This window comes from Quercus robur, chromosome 2 (assembly GCF_932294415.1).
Source record: "Quercus robur chromosome 2, dhQueRobu3.1, whole genome shotgun sequence".
Taxonomy (NCBI): domain Eukaryota; kingdom Viridiplantae; phylum Streptophyta; class Magnoliopsida; order Fagales; family Fagaceae; genus Quercus; species Quercus robur.
The window spans coordinates 59,161,175-59,183,660 of NC_065535.1; the positions used below are offsets into that span (position 1 = coordinate 59,161,175).

The following is a 22,486-nucleotide window of genomic DNA, read 5'->3' on the forward strand; positions in this document are numbered from 1 at the left end:
GTTTGCTTAATAAATAAACACCAACAAAACTTTTTCTCAAGCCAAGCCCGAATCATTTTCAAAAATAGCTCAATTCAAATAGAAATTTATTGGTAAAGCAAATATCAAAATTTTATCCAAGAGTAAAGTCCACTAAAGCTAGTGTTAACTAAGGTTGTAAATGATTCAAGCTATTTTTGCATAATTGGTGGTCAATTAGGAAAAACATTAAATATATATATATATATATATATTAACAAACAAGTTAATTAAACTTAAGTATTTATAATGTGTTTATGAATCATTCATGAGAATAGAATTCGATTTTGAGTATATATGATATTATATGTAAATATGTATACATGTAATACATATATAATTTATAGATTTGAGATTTTACCATTTAAGTTTGTAAATAAGTTGGTAAGATATCAAATTATTATTTGTAATTTATTGATATTATAAATAATTTATTTTATAGTAAAATTATATATGATTTTTAAATAATTTTCAAAGTCATTATTGGATGATTTTTTGGGGCCTAAATACAATATATGATTCATATGGCTATAGTAAGGCTAATTTTTTAAAAACCTTAAGTTTTAGCCAAAAATTTTGTCCTTGGTAAAAATTCACAAATTTTTTTCCCATGAATGTGGGATTATTTCTTGAGTTTTTATTTTTTATAAGAAAAAAAAAATACCACTGAGTGTTCATGTTATGGGTCTTTAGTGGTTACATAATTCTCAAGTGCATTTTGATTGATTTTTTTGTACCCTTTCATTAACAATGACTATATGAGGGGATTCTCAAAAAAAAATTAATAAATAAATAAAATAAAAAGGAAGACTATATGAGGGGGATAATGGTGAATTGAAACAATTTAAAATTTTTAAAAATTAGGGTTTAGAATGCCATTTTTTTAATACCAAAAAAAAAAAAAAAGTTACTCATAATGACAGAAGAATCACATTGACACATTTTCAAAAACCAGGAACCAAAGTGACATTAATTTTTTTTTTTTTTTTTATACAGACAAAATTGAAAATTTTCATATATAAAAAAATATAATAGTTTGCCTAATTTTCATCAGGACACAGGAAAGAGCCACCCTTTGAAGTGAGGCCCAAAGTAAAGGGTGGGCCATTGATTACATTGGCTGGGTTTGGGCTTGTAATTTCACCTACCCAATAGGACCCATGACCCAAAATAAAAGAAATTGACAAAAACTACCTCTCTCACGAGAAAAATAAAAATTGACTTCGGTTTTTTTTTATAACAAGGGTCTGTTTTGATACCGTTTATTGGTGAAAATTAAAAACTAAAAACACTGTAATAAAATATTTTTTAAATGTGTAAATAGTGCCGTGTGACCCAGTTTTAAAGTTGATTTTGCTAGATTCTATATTTGCGGGTCCTGTGAACAGTGCACAGGATCCAGGGGAAAAAACGCAGACACACAAAACGTGTAATCTGCCACTATCCAAACTCACACTAACTATTTATGGATCACAGCCTCACAGTTTCTTGTCTCTCTTTTTTCCAAATATAGTAATATCTATAACTCCATAAGTATAGGGTTTAATATATTTAAGGTTTTATTAAATATACTAAAATACCTCCATTAAAAAAAAAAAAAACTAAAATACCTCCATTAAAAATAAATAAAAAAACTAAAATACCTTTATTGTTAATGTGATTGAAAGGAAAAAAAAAGAGTGTGGGATATATATATATACAATTTTTTACTAAATGTCTTGAAATATTGGCAACGAGACCTCTAGGTTTAAGAAATAATACTACCGCACACCTTTAGTGCGGTGGTCACTCCACAAATATAAATACTTGTAGGGTGTGGGGAGTAAGGGCCGAAATTCAAGTTTTCAAGAGTGAGTTTCACACACATATACACTTAAATTAGATTATAATAGAAATTCTATTTTGTATTAACCAAAAAATAGTAATAAATGAAAAATATTATAAATTTTACTTTAAAAAAAATATTACAACAAAAATTTTATATATTAACGTAAATTAATATGGTAAAAATATGATTTTAATGTCATTTTAAATTTTCAACCCCACATAACAAATTTATGATTAAAAATATTAAATAAATATTAAATTATTGATAATATATTAGTTTATAAGATTTATATAGTAAAATTTATATTACCTTAAATAAATTATACATACAAATAATTAAAGAATTGTTGAGATGACAATTTTTTTTTTTTTTTCCTTAGAATATGACAGATCTTTTTTTTTTTTTTTTTTTTTTTTTTTGAGAAATATAATGTTAGTAGTGGTATTACTTAGCTTAAAGTGATGTTACGGTAACCACCTCAACAATCTGTAAAAATACAAGTTTTATATGTTCGGTTGTTAATGGTTATAATTTTTTTTTTACCACGTCAAGTTCTGGTCAAAAAAGATAAAAGAGGAAAGAAAGAAGGATAACCAGGTCAAGACGAACGACAGACTGGACTCACTGGAGTGATCAACAAGTTTCTAAAAGTGGACTTTTTAACGATTGTCATGAATGGAAACCCCCACCAACTCGAAGCAAAGAACCATTGAGCTAGTCCCAAAAGACTCGATTGCTCATCATTCAGATTCAATTCACAGACACTGATACAGCAGTACTCTAGTAATAGTTGTAGTAGTAGTACCATAACATAAATGTCGGAGCCGCCACCACCACCTTTGCCTCCAAAAGAGTCCCTCATTAAGCGCTACAGACTCATTTGGCGTTTGCTCTTGAATGCCAATCTTGCTCTTGGAGGTCAGCCCCTACATTTTCCTCTCTTTCTTTGTGTGGGCAATTCATGTTTGTGATTTTTTTTCATTGGAATTTGGCTCATTGGTTGGCTCAAACTCTTATGGTTTTAGTTTCATTGTGGAGTACTGAGAAATGGGTTGTTCCCATAAGCATAAGATTCGTTGAAGTGATATGGGTTTTGGCTGGTTTTCATTTTTGCCTATAATGTGTTTGACGTATTGACTGAGATGAGTCTTTTAGCTGGTGCTGAACTGTTTTTTGTTTTTAAGTGCTATTTTGACCTATGACTCTATATATATATATTTTGGGGGGGTTGTTTTATGCTGTTTTAGTGGGACCCTTTTGTTGGGTGAAATTTAGGACTTAAGAGTTGTGAAGGAAAATTTTTCAATGGAAAAAAGATAAGAAGTGAAATAGGGAAAGGAAATGTACCCAATGCTGTCCAATGAGAGTGTCTAGCAATGCCAATAGTAAGCTATGTTGCTAAAGAATTTGCATAAGGTAATATTTAACAGGATGGGAATACATGCTCCCTAAATTAGTGGCATATGAGATATTTTTTGGACTAACAAGTGTTCATTAGTTAATTAAGTTTAACTTGTTATTATCATTGTTAGCTCCATACTAGTAGCACTAACTGCTGGGGCAACACTTTGTCTTGTTATTTATGGAGGCAACTGGTAGGGTCGCCTGGCTTCCCAGGAAGAAGGGGGTGGGGGTGTTTCCTCTAGAAGGTGAAATTTGTTCACTAGTTTGATGTAGAACATTTTTCTTTTCAATTGTAAATTTGGGTATTGATGGGCTTATTTTGATTAAAGAAGTGCACATGGGGCCACTAGCCACCGGTGGTTTGGTTGTTAAGTCAGGAAGAGAGATAATTGAGTGAGACTTGGCTGAAACGAGTTGGAAGGGTTTCCTTCTAAAGTACTAACTACTAAGTTGGATTTCAGCTTCAATTTTCAGTATTAAATCTGATTCTTTTTTGCCATTTTTCAACTATATCACCCTGAGGATGATCTAAATTTTCATGCTGCCAAATGCAAGAGTTCCAGCTGTCACTTACAACTGAGTCCGGAATATTTAAACCTAATAGCTGAGATGCAAACCAATCATCACGAAACTCCACATAAAAAGTAGACTGGGCAAAAATTCCACCTCCTCCAGGCCACCTCTCAAGGGAGAGAAAAGGAAGTTTTAGCCTTTTTAGCCCATTGGGGAGTAGAATGCACTTTCAAACCTTGCCATTTAAAGGGTTAGTAACAGGGACAGAGCATAGAATGCTAGATGAACATTTTGAATTATAAAAAGATGGTTTCTCCAAATTTTCAGTAAACATCATGATAAATGGATTTTGACAAATAAATAGGATTCCCATTACTAAGCCACTAAGTTGGTATGTGTGTGCGTGTGTTTTCCCTTTTTCTTTTTTTTACATTGGGCCCCAAGACCTAGTCATCTTTAATTTTTAAAATCTGTCTTTCCTGGTATTTGATAAAATTCTGATATGCAACAACAAGATAACCTGATCATTGGACTAGAAGATTTTACTACTTTACCACCTTTCATAAGTTAGTCGTTGCTGCCTGAAGATACTTCTTATCATCCATACAATGTTGGTAATGAGTGGGTGGTCTGTTAGGTGGATATTAATGGGATCAAAATATTAAATCTCAAACAGCTTGATTTTGACCACTTAGAAGCTTAGATATGTCACTATTAAGAAGCTGCCCTTGATAAAGTCAGTACTGAGTACCTCAAGTGTGCAAGTCTTAACTGGAGTATCTGGATCATTAATTGGATAGACTTCATTATCTCCTTAAGTAATTCTTTATTGGTAAGTTACACACACGCCTAGTGGGGCTTGAACCCACTACCTCACCTTTAATTCATTTATTATCAGCGGAGGAAATATGAGTTGAGCTATAGCTCATTGGTCATTATCTCCCTAACTATAGTATAAGAAGAACTATTATTGTGTCTATTGATGTGTGGTGCCAACTCACCAAGATGATGTTGTTATACTGGTATTGTTGAGTTTGTAAGTTTTTAAGTACAATTTCAAGTGAGGAGTTGGTCGTGTGTATTTCAATTTTTTTTCTTCAATAGGCCTTAAATATAACTCTGCCTGTGTCTGTGCTTAGTGTCATTTATTTGCTCATAGCCAGTCCCAAGCCTAGAAAAAAGAGGAAGGTTGCAATAGGTTGATGGACAACGTAAAATTTAGACACTATATTATGAATGGATCCAATACAGACAATCGTTGGGGCATCCCCTACTAGCAACACGCTGCATCAGACCCCGGCTGCAGTGAAAAGTGGGTGAGGAGGAAAATAATAGATGTGGCTGATTCTAACTAATCTATTGAGGATCCATAGCCAACCCCAAAATTTTGGGATTAAGGCTTCTTCTTGTTGTTGTCATCTCAATATTCCTTAAATATCAATGGTAAAAGCTGCAAGGGGCATGGAACTTTCCTGGGCTATGCCACATAATACATCCAATTGGTCCAAACAGCATATCTTCTTGCCAATTCAGCTACAGTTGTTAATCAATTTCTATAAGAAATTTTAAAAGTTTGGAATTAAATTTGGTCCTTCTCTAAGTTTGTTAATGAATGTTGTCACCAATATTTTCCTTAGGGTCAATGGTTGGTTAAATGAGTTGATATTGATGATGAGATCAGGACAATGTTAATGTTTTGGTTGATCATATCTGAACTTAAATAAGTGCAGTCAGGGCATGATCTTTAATATCTCCTCTATTCTTTATCTCTGGAGTTCCTGATGTTCCAACGTAATAATGTCACTCCATTATCATGTACCTTTTTATTTTACCACTTACAAATTAGCATTTCTTGCAGCTTACATGTTTGTGAGGGCAAGCAGGAAAGATTCAGGTATAGTTAATAGTAAAGCTTCAGAAAAAAGTGTGGGAGATGAGAAAGCAGCAGCAAAAGTCCCCTCTGATCCTATTACAAATACAGATATCCCAATTCCTGAGATATTGGATTTCCCTCCACCATTAATGGAGCCTGTGAAAGTGCGGCAGCCCATCCCTGAAGATCAGCAGCGTGAACTTTTCCAGTGGATTTTGGAGGAGAAAAGAAAAATCAAACCAAAGGATTCTCAAGAGAAGAAACAAATTGATGAAGACAAGGCAACTCTCAAACAGTTTATTCGAGCAAAATCTGTTCCAGGTCTTTAGTTGATGCTTGTCTTTGATCAAAACTCGTTGTAGAGAACATGTTACAAGGGACAGGCTCTCCCATTTAGGTGTAAGTGTTGTGAAATTGATTTGAACTGAGTTAGATGACGGCTTTAACATTGTATTGATAGCTATACAATTCGGAAAAAGGATCCTGATTACAATCAGTTTTTCCTCCACAAACGGTAAAGCATTCTTCATTGAAGGCAACCAAGTCCTGCTGTTGTTGGGTTCGCTAATTTAGACAACAAAGCTATATTGAAGTCATATTTCCCTATATTCGTGGAAAAGAGAGAGAGATGCCTTGCAGGGCACAATGTGGCCTTTCACTAAAACATATAGTTATGGTTGACGACTATAACTTACATTTTCCCAACTTGTGCCATATACAATCATTTATTCACTTATTTTCATAAGGTTTTGTAAAGGTTAGATATGTTAAGGTGGAGTAGTTCTAGTGCCACAACTTGCCCATGTGGCGAGTTGTAGTTGGTGAAGGGGTGTCCCCACATGGACCCACCATCACCCTTCCACCAACAACAGCTCGCCACATGGGCGAGTTGTGGCACTAGACTTTTTCGTTAAGCTGAGGCTAGAAAGAGAATGACTCTCGTCTGCTGAAGTGCGAAAGACATCATGTCATCACTCCCTTCTTAGTTGTTATGTTAGTATATTGCATGTACACAAATTAAAATGCTAAAAATACTACGGTTTACTACATAAAACATACAAACTATTGATGTGGTAAAAAAAAAAAATGATGTGATAATAAATGTGATTGGTGGCACATCAATTAGTAATCTTTAAGTAATCAATTTTTATAATATTTTTAGCATCATTTATAGTCAAATTCTATTATTTAATAATCAAAGTAATTATTGGAAGCCCTTAGATAGTTAGATCATTATTGATGGTCTTGATTTATAACATTAAAGACTCAAAATCCAGCCACAAGCACAAACCATGAATAGTCTAACATTGATCAACAATAAAATGAAACACTTTTTTTAAAGGCTTTTGTTAACGGGTATTCTTGTGCACTTATTAAGGAGGCTTCAAATGGGTCTCACGCCCTCACTTGCATTTGGAAATAACAAAAGCTAACAGACAAATGTTTTTTAAATTGAAAGTGACTCGATTTCCTATTAAAAGCGAATCGACTGCATTATAAAATTCAAAATTAACCCAAATTTTTTTATAATTTTACTACTTTAGGAAGCTGTTTAAAAAGTCTAGCTTAGAAGTGAGTAGCTAGTCTCCGGAGGACTCGCAGGCCATGAGTGAGACAAAAATTGGGATTTGCTTCACAACATTTGAGGTTGTTATTTGGTAAAAAATATTTTGCAGACCCCACTTTGTTACTTCCCTGAAGTCCAACCATATCCACTCCTTCCAATCCAATCCCATGTCTCTCTATCTCTCACTGTGACAACCCGAGTTCTGCAGGATACAAGCCGTTGCATTTGCTTAAACCAAACATTCAAAACTTCAACTTGAAAGAAACAACTTTCTTGATCAAATTTGTTGTCATACAATGCCAGGAATCATCCTAGTTTCAGGTGTTAACAACTGTCTCTTGTAACTGTACTCATGAATTATTTTAATATCTAATTTTCATACATCATTAACTCCAGTTCTGGAATTCATGGGGCTACCACATGCATTAGCTTCTTCGTCAATATGCATAAAAGGTTGGCACTTATTACTTCTTTTTAACTTAATTTAATATTCCTTCATAGATGTCTACAATGTTCTTTTTGATTCTTTCTTCTTCTTTTTTGGTTCAAAATTAATAAGGTATATATTTTAAATGCAGTTTCCATGGGGAAAATAGAGTACCAAATTTGGGACAAGGGAGACTTCTCCTTGTAATGTTTATATTATTCACTAAACATTGAACTTCAAAATAGCGTGTTGATTTTCATCTTTGTTACTTTATTTTCTTGGCCATGATGATAAAGTTGTGCCTGTTTTCACTTTTTACAGTCCATTAACATCTCTTCGTGACAATTTGATTGTTACACTTCAGGATGCTGATGGGATCAGAATATCTCATGCAGGTTTGTAGAAACTTTTCCTATTTGAAATCATTTACTTATTCTAGAATAAAAGTAGATGAGGATCAATGTGTTTTGGGACAGGGGTTGAGATCAAGTCTATTGTGGAGAAAGGTCTTTGGGATGACCTTTTTCCCCTGGAAGGAGGTGGTCACGTACATATGAAGTTGCAGTTTGTCCTCAGTGAAGAAGAACGTAGCCGAATTCGTATGATGGTACAGTATCTTCTTTCTATCCTCATTTTCAATAATGTAATTATTGACCAGTTTCAAAGTTCTCCTGACTGCTAGTATATTTTATTCTATTTCATTTGTGAAGCATGATATCTACCTGTATTTTTGTTTTGCATTGCTGTTTATCTATGTGGAATGAATTGTTTATTTTCGCTGTTGTTTAGTATGTCTTTTTACATTTTTTTCGTAGAGAGAATCTGCATTGAAAAAGAAACAAGATGAGCTTCTCAATAGCAGTATTAGAACTTCACAGGGTGCTACTACTGCTTGTAGTAGTGTTGCATCATCTTTGGGCTTCAGGCATGAGCTCTCAGGTCAGATTTTGCTTACCTGATTGCCAAAATAAATAAAACCTTAAAGGGCAGAAAAAGAAATGTAATAGGAAGAAATAATGACAAAAATTCTAGTTGTCAATGTGGTATTATATGCATCTTTTCTGAAAGGCTTTATCTCAATGTTTTGAGTGCTCCATGTTCTCAAGATTCTCAAAGAAGCCTCCTTCAAACTGAAGGAGTAAGTGTCAAAGAGGTAGCCTCCAAAGTGGTATCAAAACCTCTTTCTTTCTGCAAGGGTGAGAAATCTGGTGCTGAGAGCATAAAAGGAATTCATCATGATCAAAAGCAGTTAACCCCATTAAGTATTACCACTTTGTAGTGTGATCTTTTAATTCTTTTATAAAAAGGTGCAGTATCATTGATTATTTTAATGGTTATTTCACCTGTTTAGAATGATGCAGATCGATATGAAGAGATTTCATCAACCATTTCTGCGCCACAAGGAGTTGATGTCCATCTAAGTCACAAGGAACTAGTTGAGAGGAATGAGAGCAAGTCATTGCCTGCTGACTTTCCTACAGAAGCAATTTCTTCCAATGAAACTTCCTTATTGTTGGGAGGTTCTCGATTAGATGTTGCTGCCTCAAACAATTCAATACCTCACAATCTGGGGGAAGATCGTGGTCATAACATTCAGAAGCAGAGTCAGCTAGGGAAATCTCCTAGAAATGTGAAGAATATGATAAGTGCATTTGAAAGTGGTCTAGCTCAGGTAAATTTAGTATGCTACTTCACTAATATTCTCTTTATATCTTGTTTCCTACAATTATGATTCGTAATTCTTGATTTCAAGCAGGATATGAGGTCTCCCATCAAATCACCACCAACAAGATCTCAATCAAATAAGTCTAGAATAGAGTTGAAAAGTCAACACTTAAATGAAGGCAAGACACAAATTACTAAGACTGAACAGTCAATATCAGGAAGAGTCATTAATCTTTTTCTTGCAGAAGAGTTGCAACATACCCCAACAGATATCAGAAAAAGAGGAGAGCAAATTAATTTATTTGGTGCTTCAGATAGGAGTAAATTATCTCAGGACACTGGACAGTTAGAGGAGTTGAACACAGAGAAATTTCAGATATTAGGAACAAATTCAAGTCTTAAGAATAAATTCAATGTAGTTCAAAAAGAAGTCGCTAGAGAGGAAGAGAAATCTCATCAAGATTTGATGAGAATATCCACAACTGAAACGGCTACAGTATCATGGAGAATCCTTGATGAGTATTCAGGTGGACACCCTCTTAGTTTGTTCACTGGCAAGCAAGATTCTTGTGGCAATCCAGTTATAGAGGAGAGTAGAAGGGAAATTCAATTTACAAATTTACAAGAATTCAATATTCAAGGAGCTTCAACCCATAAACTGGAATCAGTACATTATTGTGAAGATAATCATTACTTATTTAAAAGCTCTGGTGCCTGGATATTTCCAGATGAAGCAAGACGGCTGTGTGTGACAACTGGTGGTAAAAAAGTCATGGATCTAATGGGAGGTTGCAGTACTAAGCCAAAGGTCCATCAAGGAAATGTGAATCTTTCTATGCAAGAAAATATGGAGAAGGTATCTGAATTTTCCCCCAATTCTTTTTTTTATTTTTATACAAGATAAAAATTCTACTCTACCTTAATTTAAGTGTATATGTGTGTGAAACTCCCTTTTAGAGACTTGAACTCCGGTCCTTACCCCTCACACCCCACAAGTACTTATACTTGTGGAGTGACCATCGTGTCAAGGGTGCACTTCCCCCAATTCTTTTGATTGCTTGTTACATTGGCAAATAATTGAGTTTAAATTTGTAAACTTAAATAAAAGGAATTAAAACTTTTCCCTTTTCAAGAAATTCTTCCTTTAAATAAGAAAGTGGTACTTGATAAATCTTTCACTATATATAAATCTATGTTTAAAAAATGAGAAGATAGATACCAAATACAACCACAATGTTCTGATTTTACTGGTGTCACATAGTGTATGAAATAGAAGTAATAAAGCATAAGAAAGGTAAACAAAAAAAGTGAATGGTCTCTGTTGGTTTTGTTAGATGACGGGGGATGTTTATAGTGTTCATTTTTAAAACACAGTTAGTGACAGTTTGGAAAGCGCTTCCCTCAGCACGTCTGCGTTTGGCGTTTAAAAAGTTGGTCCCATAACAACTGTGCACTTGTTAGCCAACTCCACTTTAAACGCAGATTATATATTTTGCTGGGTCCCACACGGCACTATCTATATTTAAAAATTATTTTGTTACAGTATTTTCAGTAATAGGTTTTCAGTTTTCAGCAAACAAGCGGTATCCAAACAGACCTTTAATGTGTCATGGAACTCCCCATCTAAGTAGACAATTGATATCAAATTGCTAAAGATGTTAAATATCATGAAACCATTACTTTCTTAATGTGAAAGGAAGCATAAAAGAGAGAGCACACACAAAATTTTACATGGTTTAGCCTATGTCTACAGTGATAAAGCCCTTGACGGCTACATATTATATTAAGCACCTGTGTTACAATGATCCCAATGTAGGGTTTATATACTAGAGAATATATGACTAACCCTAGGCTAACCATAAACTAACCTAAGGTTAATATGCTTGTTCTACAAGTACATGGGCCTACAATTGGTATGGGCCACTTGGTCCATAATATGTCTAACACTTGAACATTGTCAAGATGGTAACCAATTGTTAGCTTTAAATCTTAATAAAATAAAATTCACTTTTGTAAGCTTACATCCTTCATGGCAGTCTGGGAGGCATTGATAAAATGCAACTGTCAGGACAGATGTCTCATGAGACCGGTTGTAGAAACAATCTTCTGATAAACCAACTAAATCCATATCTCACACATAGCATGATCCATAGTGAGCCATTGCCCTGTACTGTCCTGCAGCCAGATGTTTTAACAAGATCTTAGTTCTTCCTTTGACATATGCTACTTGCATAGTTGCGGTATTCAGATTCAAAATATTGTTATACATAATCACTCTTAGTATTTCTTTTGAAGCATTTCCATCAGAACCTTGGACCTGACATGTTGGAGAAGGTTCCTTCCTTTTTTTTCTTTTCAAAGCTGGTAATGAGATAATCTAATTAATGTGTTTACATCATCTTCAGCATAGTGTGGACGCCAGAACTGTTATTAAGGCTGATAAAGACAAGAAGGATTGCCAAAAAATAGTAAAATCAAAACCTGAGAATTCAGAGGATATCGAAACTTCTGGAGGACCAGTGGGACAGGTCATTTCATTTTTGTTTGAACTGCTCTTGAATGACTTCTTCTCTGGTCCATAATTAAAGATGCTAAGATTATACTTGTCCTTTCTCAGGCAATAAAAGTTGCAATCATGCTAGGATTTGGAATACTTGTTCTCCTAACTAGAAAAAGAAATTACAGGTATGCAGATCCTTCTCAATCAATTTGAATTTGTGTTGAATGACTTAATCATCTATACCTTGGCTTGCCTTGAACTGTATGGATCCGCCAAACTTAATGCAGTATGTTACCATCATCTCCACTAGGAAATTGGATAAACAAATTGTTGTAGCATTTGTTTTCTTATTGAGTGACAGCCTAACTATATTTTGATACAGTCCTCACAGATTGCATGGATAAGTATCAAGTGCTCTTCCCTTACATGTAGTAGAGATTAAATACAAGTAATTGCAGTATATCTTCATGAACACATGCACTTGGACCATGGTTTATGTGGAAATAGTCCAAATTCTCAAAATGGAAAGAATAAGGTCATAGACTAGGTTCATTCCAGTACATGATAGACATGCATCCTAACATAGTAACAAGTTTGTGATTTTAAGAGGTTAACAGCTTATCTGCACCTCACTCGATTTATGCTAACATGATTTTCTTAACTCTGGAACTGCAGATAGAAGATTCTGTTAATAAATGTAACAACCATCATGCCAAGGGACTCTTTTGTATCCAAGATGTTTTACAAATCTTCTCTCCATTTTTTTCAGTTGAAAGTAAATGTGGACAACCAGGCCCAACTGTATTCATGAGAATTTTCTGTTCATTACACTAAATGTAAAATGCTTCAATGTATTTTTCAATGTCAAACACAAATTTCTTTTAAGCCAATATAACTACATTGTAGACATGTTTAAAAACAACAAAATACACCACAAATTATCTTCAAGCAACTTGTATGTGATTCTGTTTTAAGAAATCAAACATAGGTAATATCATCAAGTCCAACACTTTAGGACCTCTTAAGGAGGCAGCAATATATCATGACAGCCACAACAACTTCTGTCCTAAGTAGCATGGACACGGACACATACACGACATGACATGACATGAGACACAGCAACATGAAAATTCTTGAAAAACTAAGATATAACACCGTAAGGATACGACAATTAATTAATTAATATTTTTGGATATATAATTGGAGTTCACTATTACTTTCACCATGTTCAAGCCCCTAAAAGCCTCCTTATTACTGTCAGATATTTGTTTCTCGGTGCATAAAAGGTTTCTCGGTGGATAAAGACAAATATATAGTGTCACGTCCAGGTAGGTCTCACCGCTCGCCCTTATTTACCCTTCTGATTAGGGGAAAAAAGGACTAAAATGCAATGCTATTTAAATTTGAGATAATTTTGAGCTTGATCCCTAAAATTTTATATTTTATATTTTAATCCCTAACATTTTGGAGCACTTTGAGGGGGGTCACCGTTCTACTCATTTGCTCATCATGAACCTAAGTTTTGCTTTAATCTCAAATAATATTATCTCGAAACTAGCTTGGGTATAATGTATTGGACCCATTAAGATGCTAACACGTGTCAAATATTTGTCACATGTCACTATTTCAACAGGTCTAGTGCTTTATGCACTGAACCCAATTCTTATCCTATCATCTCAAAATGTTTTCACTAAAGTCAAATCAATAGAGGCAAATTCTCATCATTTCAAAACCTAGAAAAACATATAAACCCAAAAAAACATATAACATTGAATTCAAAACAAATTTATCAATGTTTTTTTTACCATAAACTTAGTCGATTTCATTTCTACAAAGCCTTTTTTTTTTTGGAACAATTTTGTGTGGAAACAAACAAATAGGAATCTACGGGCTTGGTCAGTAACAGATTGGCCATAACCCATCCAAGCACAAACCAAATAACCTTTCGACCATGAAATAGACTGTTACAAACTTGCAACCACCAGAAACCCTCACAACTGAGCACCCCTGGCCCTAATCTCCAAACCACTAAATCAATCACAAACTTTAAGCTAGAGATTTAAGAAAAATGAGCCAAATCAAAAGATTGTTCCGAACCCAACGATGGCAAAGGCTAGCCCAAAGGGTCATCACTATTTAAGAATATTAGCAACTCAATGCAACCCAAGTAGAAAAAAGGGTAAAGAAAATAGAAGAAGAAGTAAAAGAAAAAATAATATTAAAAAAAAAAATGAATGATGTGAAGCTACGTGTCATATACTCATATGTTGAATTTATAAAATAAAATCAAATAAAAAAGAATTATGTGATGAATAAATAAAACAAATGTTGATAATTGATATGACTTAAGCATGAATTAAAACGAGTTATTTTTGGACCACAACATTTATCACACATTTTTTCATAATTATCTTATGTAGTAAACTGTAACTAACTGTTTGCCACTTTCATATAGATTTACAATTTTTTCTCCACCACTTACAATTAATCATATTATATAATTATGAAAATAAGTATAAAATAAGTTATAGAACTAGAATTTTTCTTAATTGGCATTTAATGGTCACATCATTAACATCTACAGGCATATTAAAAACGGCTTTAAAAAATTAGGATTAAAAATCCTAAATTTTAAAATTTGAAGGATCAACTTCAAAATTACTTGATTCTCAAAACAAAAACAAAAATTCAAAATTACCTCAAATTTTTTTTTTTTTTTGAGATAAAAATTACCTCAAATTTAAAAGTGTATTATTTTGTATTTTAAGTCGAAAAAAAAAAAAAAAAAAAAAAAAAAAAAAAAAAAAAAAAAAAAAAAAAAAAAAAAACTAAATTCGAAACCCTTAATAGTCATTTATTACAAATGTATGTAACCAAATATAATACCACAAAAGATAAAGGTACCTCTTACAAATACCCAAAAATATTGTGGTACTTCTTTACAAGCGTATAAAACAAAAACCCTAGCTGAACCAAAACCCTTCCACAGCTCATTCCTCTGCATAACTCTGTCTGCACCACCATCGTCCCCTGAAAGAGACCCAGAAATGGTTCGCAGCCTAAAAAACCCAAAGAAAGCCAAGAGAAAGAACAAGGTTCAATTTTTTTTCTTCCTTACCGTTATTGGGTTAGTTATTTCAGTTAATGGGGTTCACTTTTTTGACAACCATCTGTGATTTTGTGTGCAGGACTCGAAAAAAGGAGATGGGTCTTCGTCGTCTTCTTCGATACCGTCAATGCCGGCGAAGGTGTGGCAACCAGGTGTGGACAAATTGGAGGAAGGAGAGGAGCTTCAGTGTGACCCTTCTGCTTACAATTCACTCCACGCTTTCCATATTGGGTGGCCCTGCCTGAGGTGCCTTTAATTCTCTTTGTTTTCTGTTTGGTTAATGGGAAAGTAGAGGAAAAAAGGGTAGGATTTGGAGTTTTGAGTGGTGGGTTTTTGATAAATTGGGGAACTCAGAAAGTTTCAAATTGAACAGAAGCTTAAATAGACATAAAAAGGTGATCTTTTTGTTGAATACTAGGTGGGTTAAGGAAAATATACATTTTTAATTCTCTTATTGATGTGGACAAGCTGAAAATTTAGTGACTTGTTATTTAGTTTAGTATTAGAATTTAATTAGTTTTGAAAGATTAGATTTTGTACATGATTGTTAAGATTGATGCAAACATTATTTTCACACCTTAGCAGTTCATTCTGACTAGAGATTGCAGGAAGTGAAAAAGAATGTGTTAACTTTTGATATTTTCTTTTCTGGGACCAATCAAAACTGCTTGTTGAGCATATATGAGGCATAAGCAGCGCCCCCCCTCCTTCTCTTGTTTAATTAATTTTTAAAAAAAGTCTTATTTACTGTTAGAATGAAATCATTTTTGACAGCTTTGCTTATCAAAAAAAAATTTGTTTTGACAGCTTTGATGTTGTACGTGATACACTGGGGTTGGTTCGGACAGAGTTCCCACACACGGTGTATTTTGTAGCGGGGACTCAGGTGAGCTTTTATTTTTTATTTTTTTTATGTCTTTATATATGGTTATGGAGTGAACATAAATATACTCCTGGTATAATCATCTCTATGTGGAAACCTATGTTGGTCTTTGCAAAGTGTTGGTGCATCAGTACGTATTTATGTTTTCCTTGTTTTTTCCTTAAAAAAAATAAGGATTATGTTACTCCAATATGCTGTAGCAATTTTTTCCTGAATATTTTGGAGAGGCATGTTCAAGTTTGTTTGACCTTCTGATTTACTCATTTGATAATTCAGCCAATACAAGAGTTACTCCTTTGATATTTTCTACGCAAATATTACCCAAGTTCTATCTTGACATCACCGTTCTTTTCTGCAGGCAGAGAAACCTTCTTGGAACTCTATTGGAATATTTAAAGTATCTAACATCACTGGAAAAAGACGTGAATTAGTGCCTTCCAAACCCGCAACTGACGATGCTGATATGGAGAGTGAGAGTAGTGATAGTGATGAAGATGGCGAAGATGAGGAGCTGGGTGGATCTGGGACGCCAATTTTGCAGGCAACATATTGTTTTCTTTGACATTTTGTTAATTTCATGACTGACCTCTATCTACACTGCCTGTTCTTCTCCTAATCTAGATATATTTTTCCCTTATCTTGTTTGCCTTTACAGTTGCGAAAGGTAGCTCACGAAGGATGTATTAATCGTATTCGTGCTATGTCACAAAATCCCCATATATGTGCATCTTGGGCAGATGATGGTCATGTGCAGGTCAGACTTCGTGTCCATATATTGTGGTTTCTTCGTGATTTGGATACCTTTTTTGGTTAGTTTTCTTGTCTTGCTGTCAATGTAGCAGAGGTCATTGTGGAATGATGGCAATAAAAATTCAGATTCTGGAGTCTCAAGTTTAGGGCATGAAAATAACATTTGCATCACATATTTATGGGGTTGTTTAGGTTTGAAATCATAAACCTAACCCTCATCCTTTCTTCACTCTTTTCCCAAGAAAGGTGCTAATTAAAGAAAATGTTTTAGGAACCCCAAATACCTTAGATGAATGAGATCCCAAAGATTGAATTAGATAAGGAAAGTTAGTTACATTTGGATAAGCAAGAATGGGTTTGTTAGGAGTCTAGCACACTAATTAACTATCAGGGAAAAAAAGGTAGTAGTCTAGCATGCTAATCACATTTATCACTTGTATTTTGTATAAAACACTTGTGATATTAGTAATAGCACATGGCAGATTAGTTAGTCAATTAAAATACATCATTGTAATTCACAATTAAGCATTGAATAAGAATAACCAATTTGTTGTTTCTCTCTTAATCTTTTATTGTCTTTCTCAACTCTAAATTCTTTGGAGGGGGTGACTACCTTGGATCAAGTCAATTTCCTTACAATTCCTATTCATTTCCATGCACTGCCCTTCCATCCCCTTTAGGAATCGCCAGGTTCCTAACAAAGTGTCCAAGTTGTGGTTAGATATTCATGAATTAGACACTCAATAATGAACTGCTTATAATATGCAGCTATGTACATTTGTAGGAATAGGCCTTAAAATCTTTTATTTATTAAAAAAAAATACTAAATTGCAAATTACATCACTAAAGTTTGGGCATTTTCCATTTTCCTCCCTAATGTTTGTAAATTTATCCACTCCCCAAACATTAGGGTTCATTTTGATTGGGAACCCTTCTATCCGTGCTTGTGCCTAGCTGGCAGTTAAATGCCACCTAAGGCACATATGAACTTATCAAAAAAGACTATCACATATGACAGTTGGTCCAATGAAAACATGTCATGTCATTTAATTATGCCACATCAACTAAATAGCCTAGAAAAACTTTTTAAAAAATCTTTTAAAATCCAAAAATTACATAAACTAGTAAAGTAAAATAAAATTCTAACATGATTTTCTTTGCCTCTCGATCTAAACCCATTTATGAAATGAAATAGAACAAGTGGAGTTGGAAGAAATAAGATCTCAATCTAAACAACAAAAACAGAAAATACGAATACAGAAGGCCCTGCACTTTCTTAATGTGCTACTACAAATTGCAATAGAGGAGCAAGTGAAAGTTGAAACCCCAAAAAGAGGTCCTCTGACAAGCAGCCGAGTACTTATTCCTTAATACGGGACCTCGGAAAGCTGTCTTTGCACTTATTTTTGCAGAGGATCTGATAGAAACAATGGCATCTTAGACAGCCAGTGCTATGGTCCTTACACTAGGGACCCCATTAAGCTCTTGGCTCACTATGGTGCCTACACAGTTCACACATATCCATCCGATTTTCTTTTTCTTGAAATCTTATCGTTTTTTAATTTTTCTTTTCACAAAAAATTTACATTATTATTTTCCCTTTGAATTTGACTTTTCATTCACAAGATCTAATATTTTCTTTTCACTACTTTTCTTTCACAAGATCTAATGTTTTACATACATTTTTTGATTGTTTTCATCTTTGATTTCTCATATTTAATTCGTTGTTTTACAATATACCTTTCCAAGCTTCGTAGGGAATTGTTTTTGGGGAGTTTATAGTTAGTAGGTCTAAATATTGTTGTGTGGGAAGTAATTGCGTTTGTGCTAGGGTTTTTTTGAAGGTTGGAAAAATCCATTCTGTTTGGATGTCCACAAAATGTTGGAAAATCCATTCCATTTGAGTTGTTTGTGTTTGGCAAAGAAAACTTTGTATGATTTTCTGAAAATGGGAAGATAGGGGTAGCCCCTATAGATGAAAAGATGAGGGAAAGTTGCTTGAGATGGTTTGGTCATGTTCAGAGGAGAGCAATTAATGAACCAGTAAGAAAGAGTGAATTGATCCAAGTTGAGGGAACGTAAAAAGGTGAGGAGGACCAAAAATAACATTAGTAAAAGTAATAAAAAAAAATAAAAAAAAAAAGACATGTCAATTAGGAAAGAAGTAACAGAGAGTATGACTTAGGGTAGAATAGAATGGAGGAAAATAATACATGTGGCTGACCCTAACTACATTGTTGAGGATCCATAGCCGACCCCTAAAGTTTGGGACTGAGGCTTTGAGGTGATGGTGGATGAGCTATGTTTCTTATCTTGATTTTTTGGGTTTGTGTGTGGGTTTGCTGAGATCTGTTTCCTGGGCTTGTGTCCATGTTTGTTTCCTAAGAAACCAAATGGAAAATGAAAAAGTGATGATAGAGAAAAAATTATTAATTAAAATTCGGAAAAATAAATAAATAACGAAAAATAAAATAAAGTATTAAATTATATATTTTTTTTTACTGACGTGGACAAAACAACATCGTTTTTAGATGAGGTGGCACTTAATGGCCACCTCAGCACTGTCATGGATAGGACTCCCAATCAAAACAAACCCTAATGTTAGGGGAGTGAACCAAATTTTGGAACTTTAGGGGTGTAATGTGCAATTTTGTAAATAAACTGAACATTCTTTTTAGTGGGGAAAAATGTAAACAAACTGTGAGTTGCTCATGTGATGACATGCTTTCATATGATTTTCGCATAAAACAGTACTACATGGGGAATTGTGTTGCACTCAAAAACCCAGGGGGATTTAGAGTTACATTCATTCAAAACCTCCGGGAGGTTAGATTTAGTGTTACATAATTAACAGTTTACACATAAAATAATACCATAGGAGGATTAAGTGTTACAATTGAAAATTTGGTGGGGGGGGGGGGGGTGTTCAGTGATTTAAGGGGAAAGCATAGGGAGATTTGTATATTTTTCCCTTATTAGTAATATACCATTATAAGTGACAGACTGACATTGGTGCCTCAAAATTTCAGAAAGTGGACCAACAAAGATATTCAAGATAACATAAAATATTCTTTGGAAATTGTGGCACAGTTTTCAAATAGCACTTCCCCCTCCTAAAAGAGTGAGGGTGAGTTTGTAAGTTGAAAATCAACTAGGTGTATGTGTAACTTACCCAAAAAAATTATGACATGATTAATCCAGTTTTTATATGATTTTTTTTTTTTTTTAAAGTTTTTGGAAAATGGAAAAAAAAAAATTGAATTAAACAATAGGAACTTAAAAATTGAACTTGTGACATTTGTTTTTTGTAATAATTGCTAATCTATTGAGCAGGTATGGGACTTCAGCTCTCATCTGAATAGTTTAGCAGAATCAGAATCGCAAGGTGCCCAGGGAGCTTCTTCAGTTTTCAATCAGGCTCCTTTAATGAAGTTCAAGCACAAAGATGAAGGCTATGCTATAGACTGGAGTCCTCTTGTCCCTGGAAGGCTTGTATCTGGTACTGTTAGATAGTATTTTTATTTTTGTTTGTGCTTCTCCACTACAAGAACTTTAATTGCTAGTTTTTTAATGTATGGAAAATGGTCTAATGCTTTGATGATATTCTTCATTGTCTGAAGGGGACTGCAAGAATTGTATTTATTTGTGGGAGCCTACATCTGGTGCAACATGGAATGTTGATGCTACTCCATTTATTGGTCATGCTGCAAGTGTTGAAGATCTGCAAGTATGTATTTGAACCGTGCATCAGTAGTTGATTTGTATCTTTTGGGTTTTAACTATATGCATTTGAAGCTGATGATTCAACTTCAATAGTTTTCTTTTATTTTTTCATTCCTGTAACCATTCTTGTTCCAACTCTTTTCTGTGTAGTGGAGCCCTACAGAACCTCATGTGTTTGCCTCTTGTTCTGTGGATGGGACTATTGCAATATGGGATACCCGTTTAGGGAAGTCAGCGGCAGCATCTTTTAAGGCACATAATGCAGATGTGAATGTCATTTCATGGAACAGGTGTTTAATAATTCCAGTTTTTCCTTGAGCCGAAAATCCTTACTTGTCTCATGTTTCATTTATTTAATGAGATTTTTGGCATTTTCTTGATTCTGATTAGGCTGGCTAGCTGTATGTTGGCATCTGGAAGTGACGATGGTACATTTTCTATTCGCGATCTCAGATTGCTCAAGGTATGCCTGGTCTGACTTAGGATATTCTTTCATATTTTCTTGAGGTTGATAAATTCTCAAAGTAAGGCTTGTTAGTGTATTACAGCATCAATCTTTTTGCCTTTTCTTGTGCCTCATCTGAAATAACTTCAATCTCCTGTTCTTCTACTTCAATTTTATGATTTGCGTTGCTAAATCTATAAATTCAGATCTGTTGCTGGCACACTCCTAAATGGGGCTGTTATTAGTCTTGATAAAGCTGGCCAAGTTGATCTGTAACTTGGTTTTTGATTCTGTTACTCTGCTTACCTTAGTGTTCTTTTTCTTCTCTCATCCTGCTCTATTGTTATATATGAAGGCCTTTTGTTTTATTAATTTGACTGCAAGTTTCTGTTCTGCCGAAGAAGGATATTAGTTGATAATGCTGATGTGAGATGTGATTTTTTTGTGAGCAGGACGGAGATTCTGTAGTAGCACATTTTGAATACCATAAACACCCTATCACATCCATTGAGTGGAGTGCACATGAGGCCTCTACTTTGGCTGTTTCATCATCGGACAATCAACTCACGTAAGTAACATGTAATAATGCAATCAAGGCCTGAAAAACCTGATAGAAGGGATCATCCAAACATAAGTTTGTACTTTTGCTATTTTTCTTCTCTGAATAGAAGTATGTTTTGTTTTCTTCCTTTAAGTTATGTTTTTCTGAAGTATAAATGGATTGTTCCTTCATTTGGCTTCCTTGTCTAGAATATGGGACCTTTCATTAGAAAAGGATGAGGAAGAGGAGGCAGAGTTCAAAGCTCAAACAAAAGAACAAGTAAATGCTCCTGCAGATCTACCTCCACAACTTCTGTTTGTTCACCAGGTAAATCCCTCTCTTTCCTATAGATATATATATATATATATATATATATCTTTTGTTTGATCTTGAAGAGTTAGTTCAGCATGTTAAATCAACTGTGCTTTTGACTTTAAACAGGGTCAGAAAGACTTGAAAGAACTTCATTGGCATTCCCAGATTCCGGGAATGATTGTGTCTACTGCAGCAGATGGTTTTAACATCCTGATGCCTTCAAACATACAGACCACCCTCCCCTCAGAGGGTGCTTGAAACTCACATATGGTCCTTGGTATATGTTTCAATGGTGTGATAGCATGCATCAGCTGTATGTTTCCAGGTGGCATTGATGTGATGGCAGACCTCAGCTGTTGCCTTAATGCATACATCGCCTGGAGCTCGGATTAGGGTTGGTTGAACTGCCCTTACTATGGCCGAATATTTCCCAGATTTTTTTGTTTATTTATAATTTTTTATATTCTGGGTGTGTTGTTACTGTTGCTCCCAAAAGTTTTGAAAAGCCTCAGAGTTGCTTCAATTTTGTAATTTTTAATGTATTTGTCATATAAAGAAGACTGCGAAAGCAATGCAAGATTTAGCAATCTCATGACCAGTCACCAGCCACAATTGTAGAGAAACTGCGTCACAAATACAAACTGTAGATAACCCATTGGCCATTGCCACTTAAAGAAAAAGTAGTAAAAGATACGAGTTTATCTGCAACTGGCCTCCAAAATTCGCGTACTTGGAATTATGACGGAGCCCAAATTTGAGTTCAGGAGGACAAGTTATAAGCGACTCACGCGTGTACACATGAAAAATAACATATTTCTTATACCGTATTGATCTATTAGGGGTTTAATTACACATGAACTTGTTATTTTGTGATTTATTTTTTTAAATTCAAAATTCAGTTACGATTCACTACAAAAGGAAAAAA

At 34.3% G+C, this 22,486-nt stretch overlaps 3 protein-coding genes across 9 annotated transcripts; all 3 read left to right on the plus strand.

Annotated features, from left to right (window-relative positions):
• The first annotated feature begins 2,392 nt into the window (after positions 1-2,392).
• On the plus strand, positions 2,393-6,232 carry LOC126714233 (uncharacterized). The gene is made up of 2 exons (XM_050414273.1): positions 2,393-2,764; positions 5,622-6,232. The coding sequence occupies exons 1-2, from the start codon at positions 2,662-2,664 to the stop codon at positions 5,963-5,965; spliced, it is 447 nt and encodes a 148-aa protein (XP_050270230.1). The 5' UTR covers positions 2,393-2,661; the 3' UTR covers positions 5,966-6,232.
• Positions 6,233-7,276: 1,044 nt separating this feature from the next.
• Positions 7,277-12,680, plus strand: LOC126714234 (uncharacterized). Of its 7 annotated transcripts, none has more exons than XM_050414274.1 (12): positions 7,277-7,524; positions 7,600-7,656; positions 7,782-7,833; positions 7,952-8,025; positions 8,107-8,237; positions 8,446-8,569; positions 8,737-8,892; positions 8,992-9,302; positions 9,387-10,151; positions 11,701-11,823; positions 11,913-11,980; positions 12,471-12,680. In XM_050414274.1, the coding sequence occupies exons 1-12, from the start codon at positions 7,500-7,502 to the stop codon at positions 12,472-12,474; spliced, it is 1,890 nt and encodes a 629-aa protein (XP_050270231.1). In that variant the 5' UTR covers positions 7,277-7,499; the 3' UTR covers positions 12,475-12,680. The 7 variants fall into 7 exon arrangements, with proteins under 7 accessions (XP_050270231.1, XP_050270234.1, XP_050270232.1 ...); XM_050414275.1 differs by having other exon boundaries at positions 7,279-7,524; positions 8,737-8,826; XM_050414277.1 differs by lacking the exon at positions 7,782-7,833 and having other exon boundaries at positions 7,278-7,524.
• A 2,045-nt stretch (positions 12,681-14,725) lies between these two features.
• On the plus strand, positions 14,726-22,148 carry LOC126714235 (protein HEAT STRESS TOLERANT DWD 1). Its single transcript, XM_050414282.1, has 12 exons — positions 14,726-14,890; positions 14,984-15,150; positions 15,712-15,790; positions 16,146-16,328; positions 16,443-16,541; positions 19,871-20,036; positions 20,158-20,264; positions 20,411-20,550; positions 20,651-20,723; positions 21,158-21,273; positions 21,456-21,573; positions 21,688-22,148. The coding sequence occupies exons 1-12, from the start codon at positions 14,843-14,845 to the stop codon at positions 21,817-21,819; spliced, it is 1,428 nt and encodes a 475-aa protein (XP_050270239.1). The 5' UTR covers positions 14,726-14,842; the 3' UTR covers positions 21,820-22,148.
• The last annotated feature ends 338 nt before the right edge of the window (positions 22,149-22,486 follow it).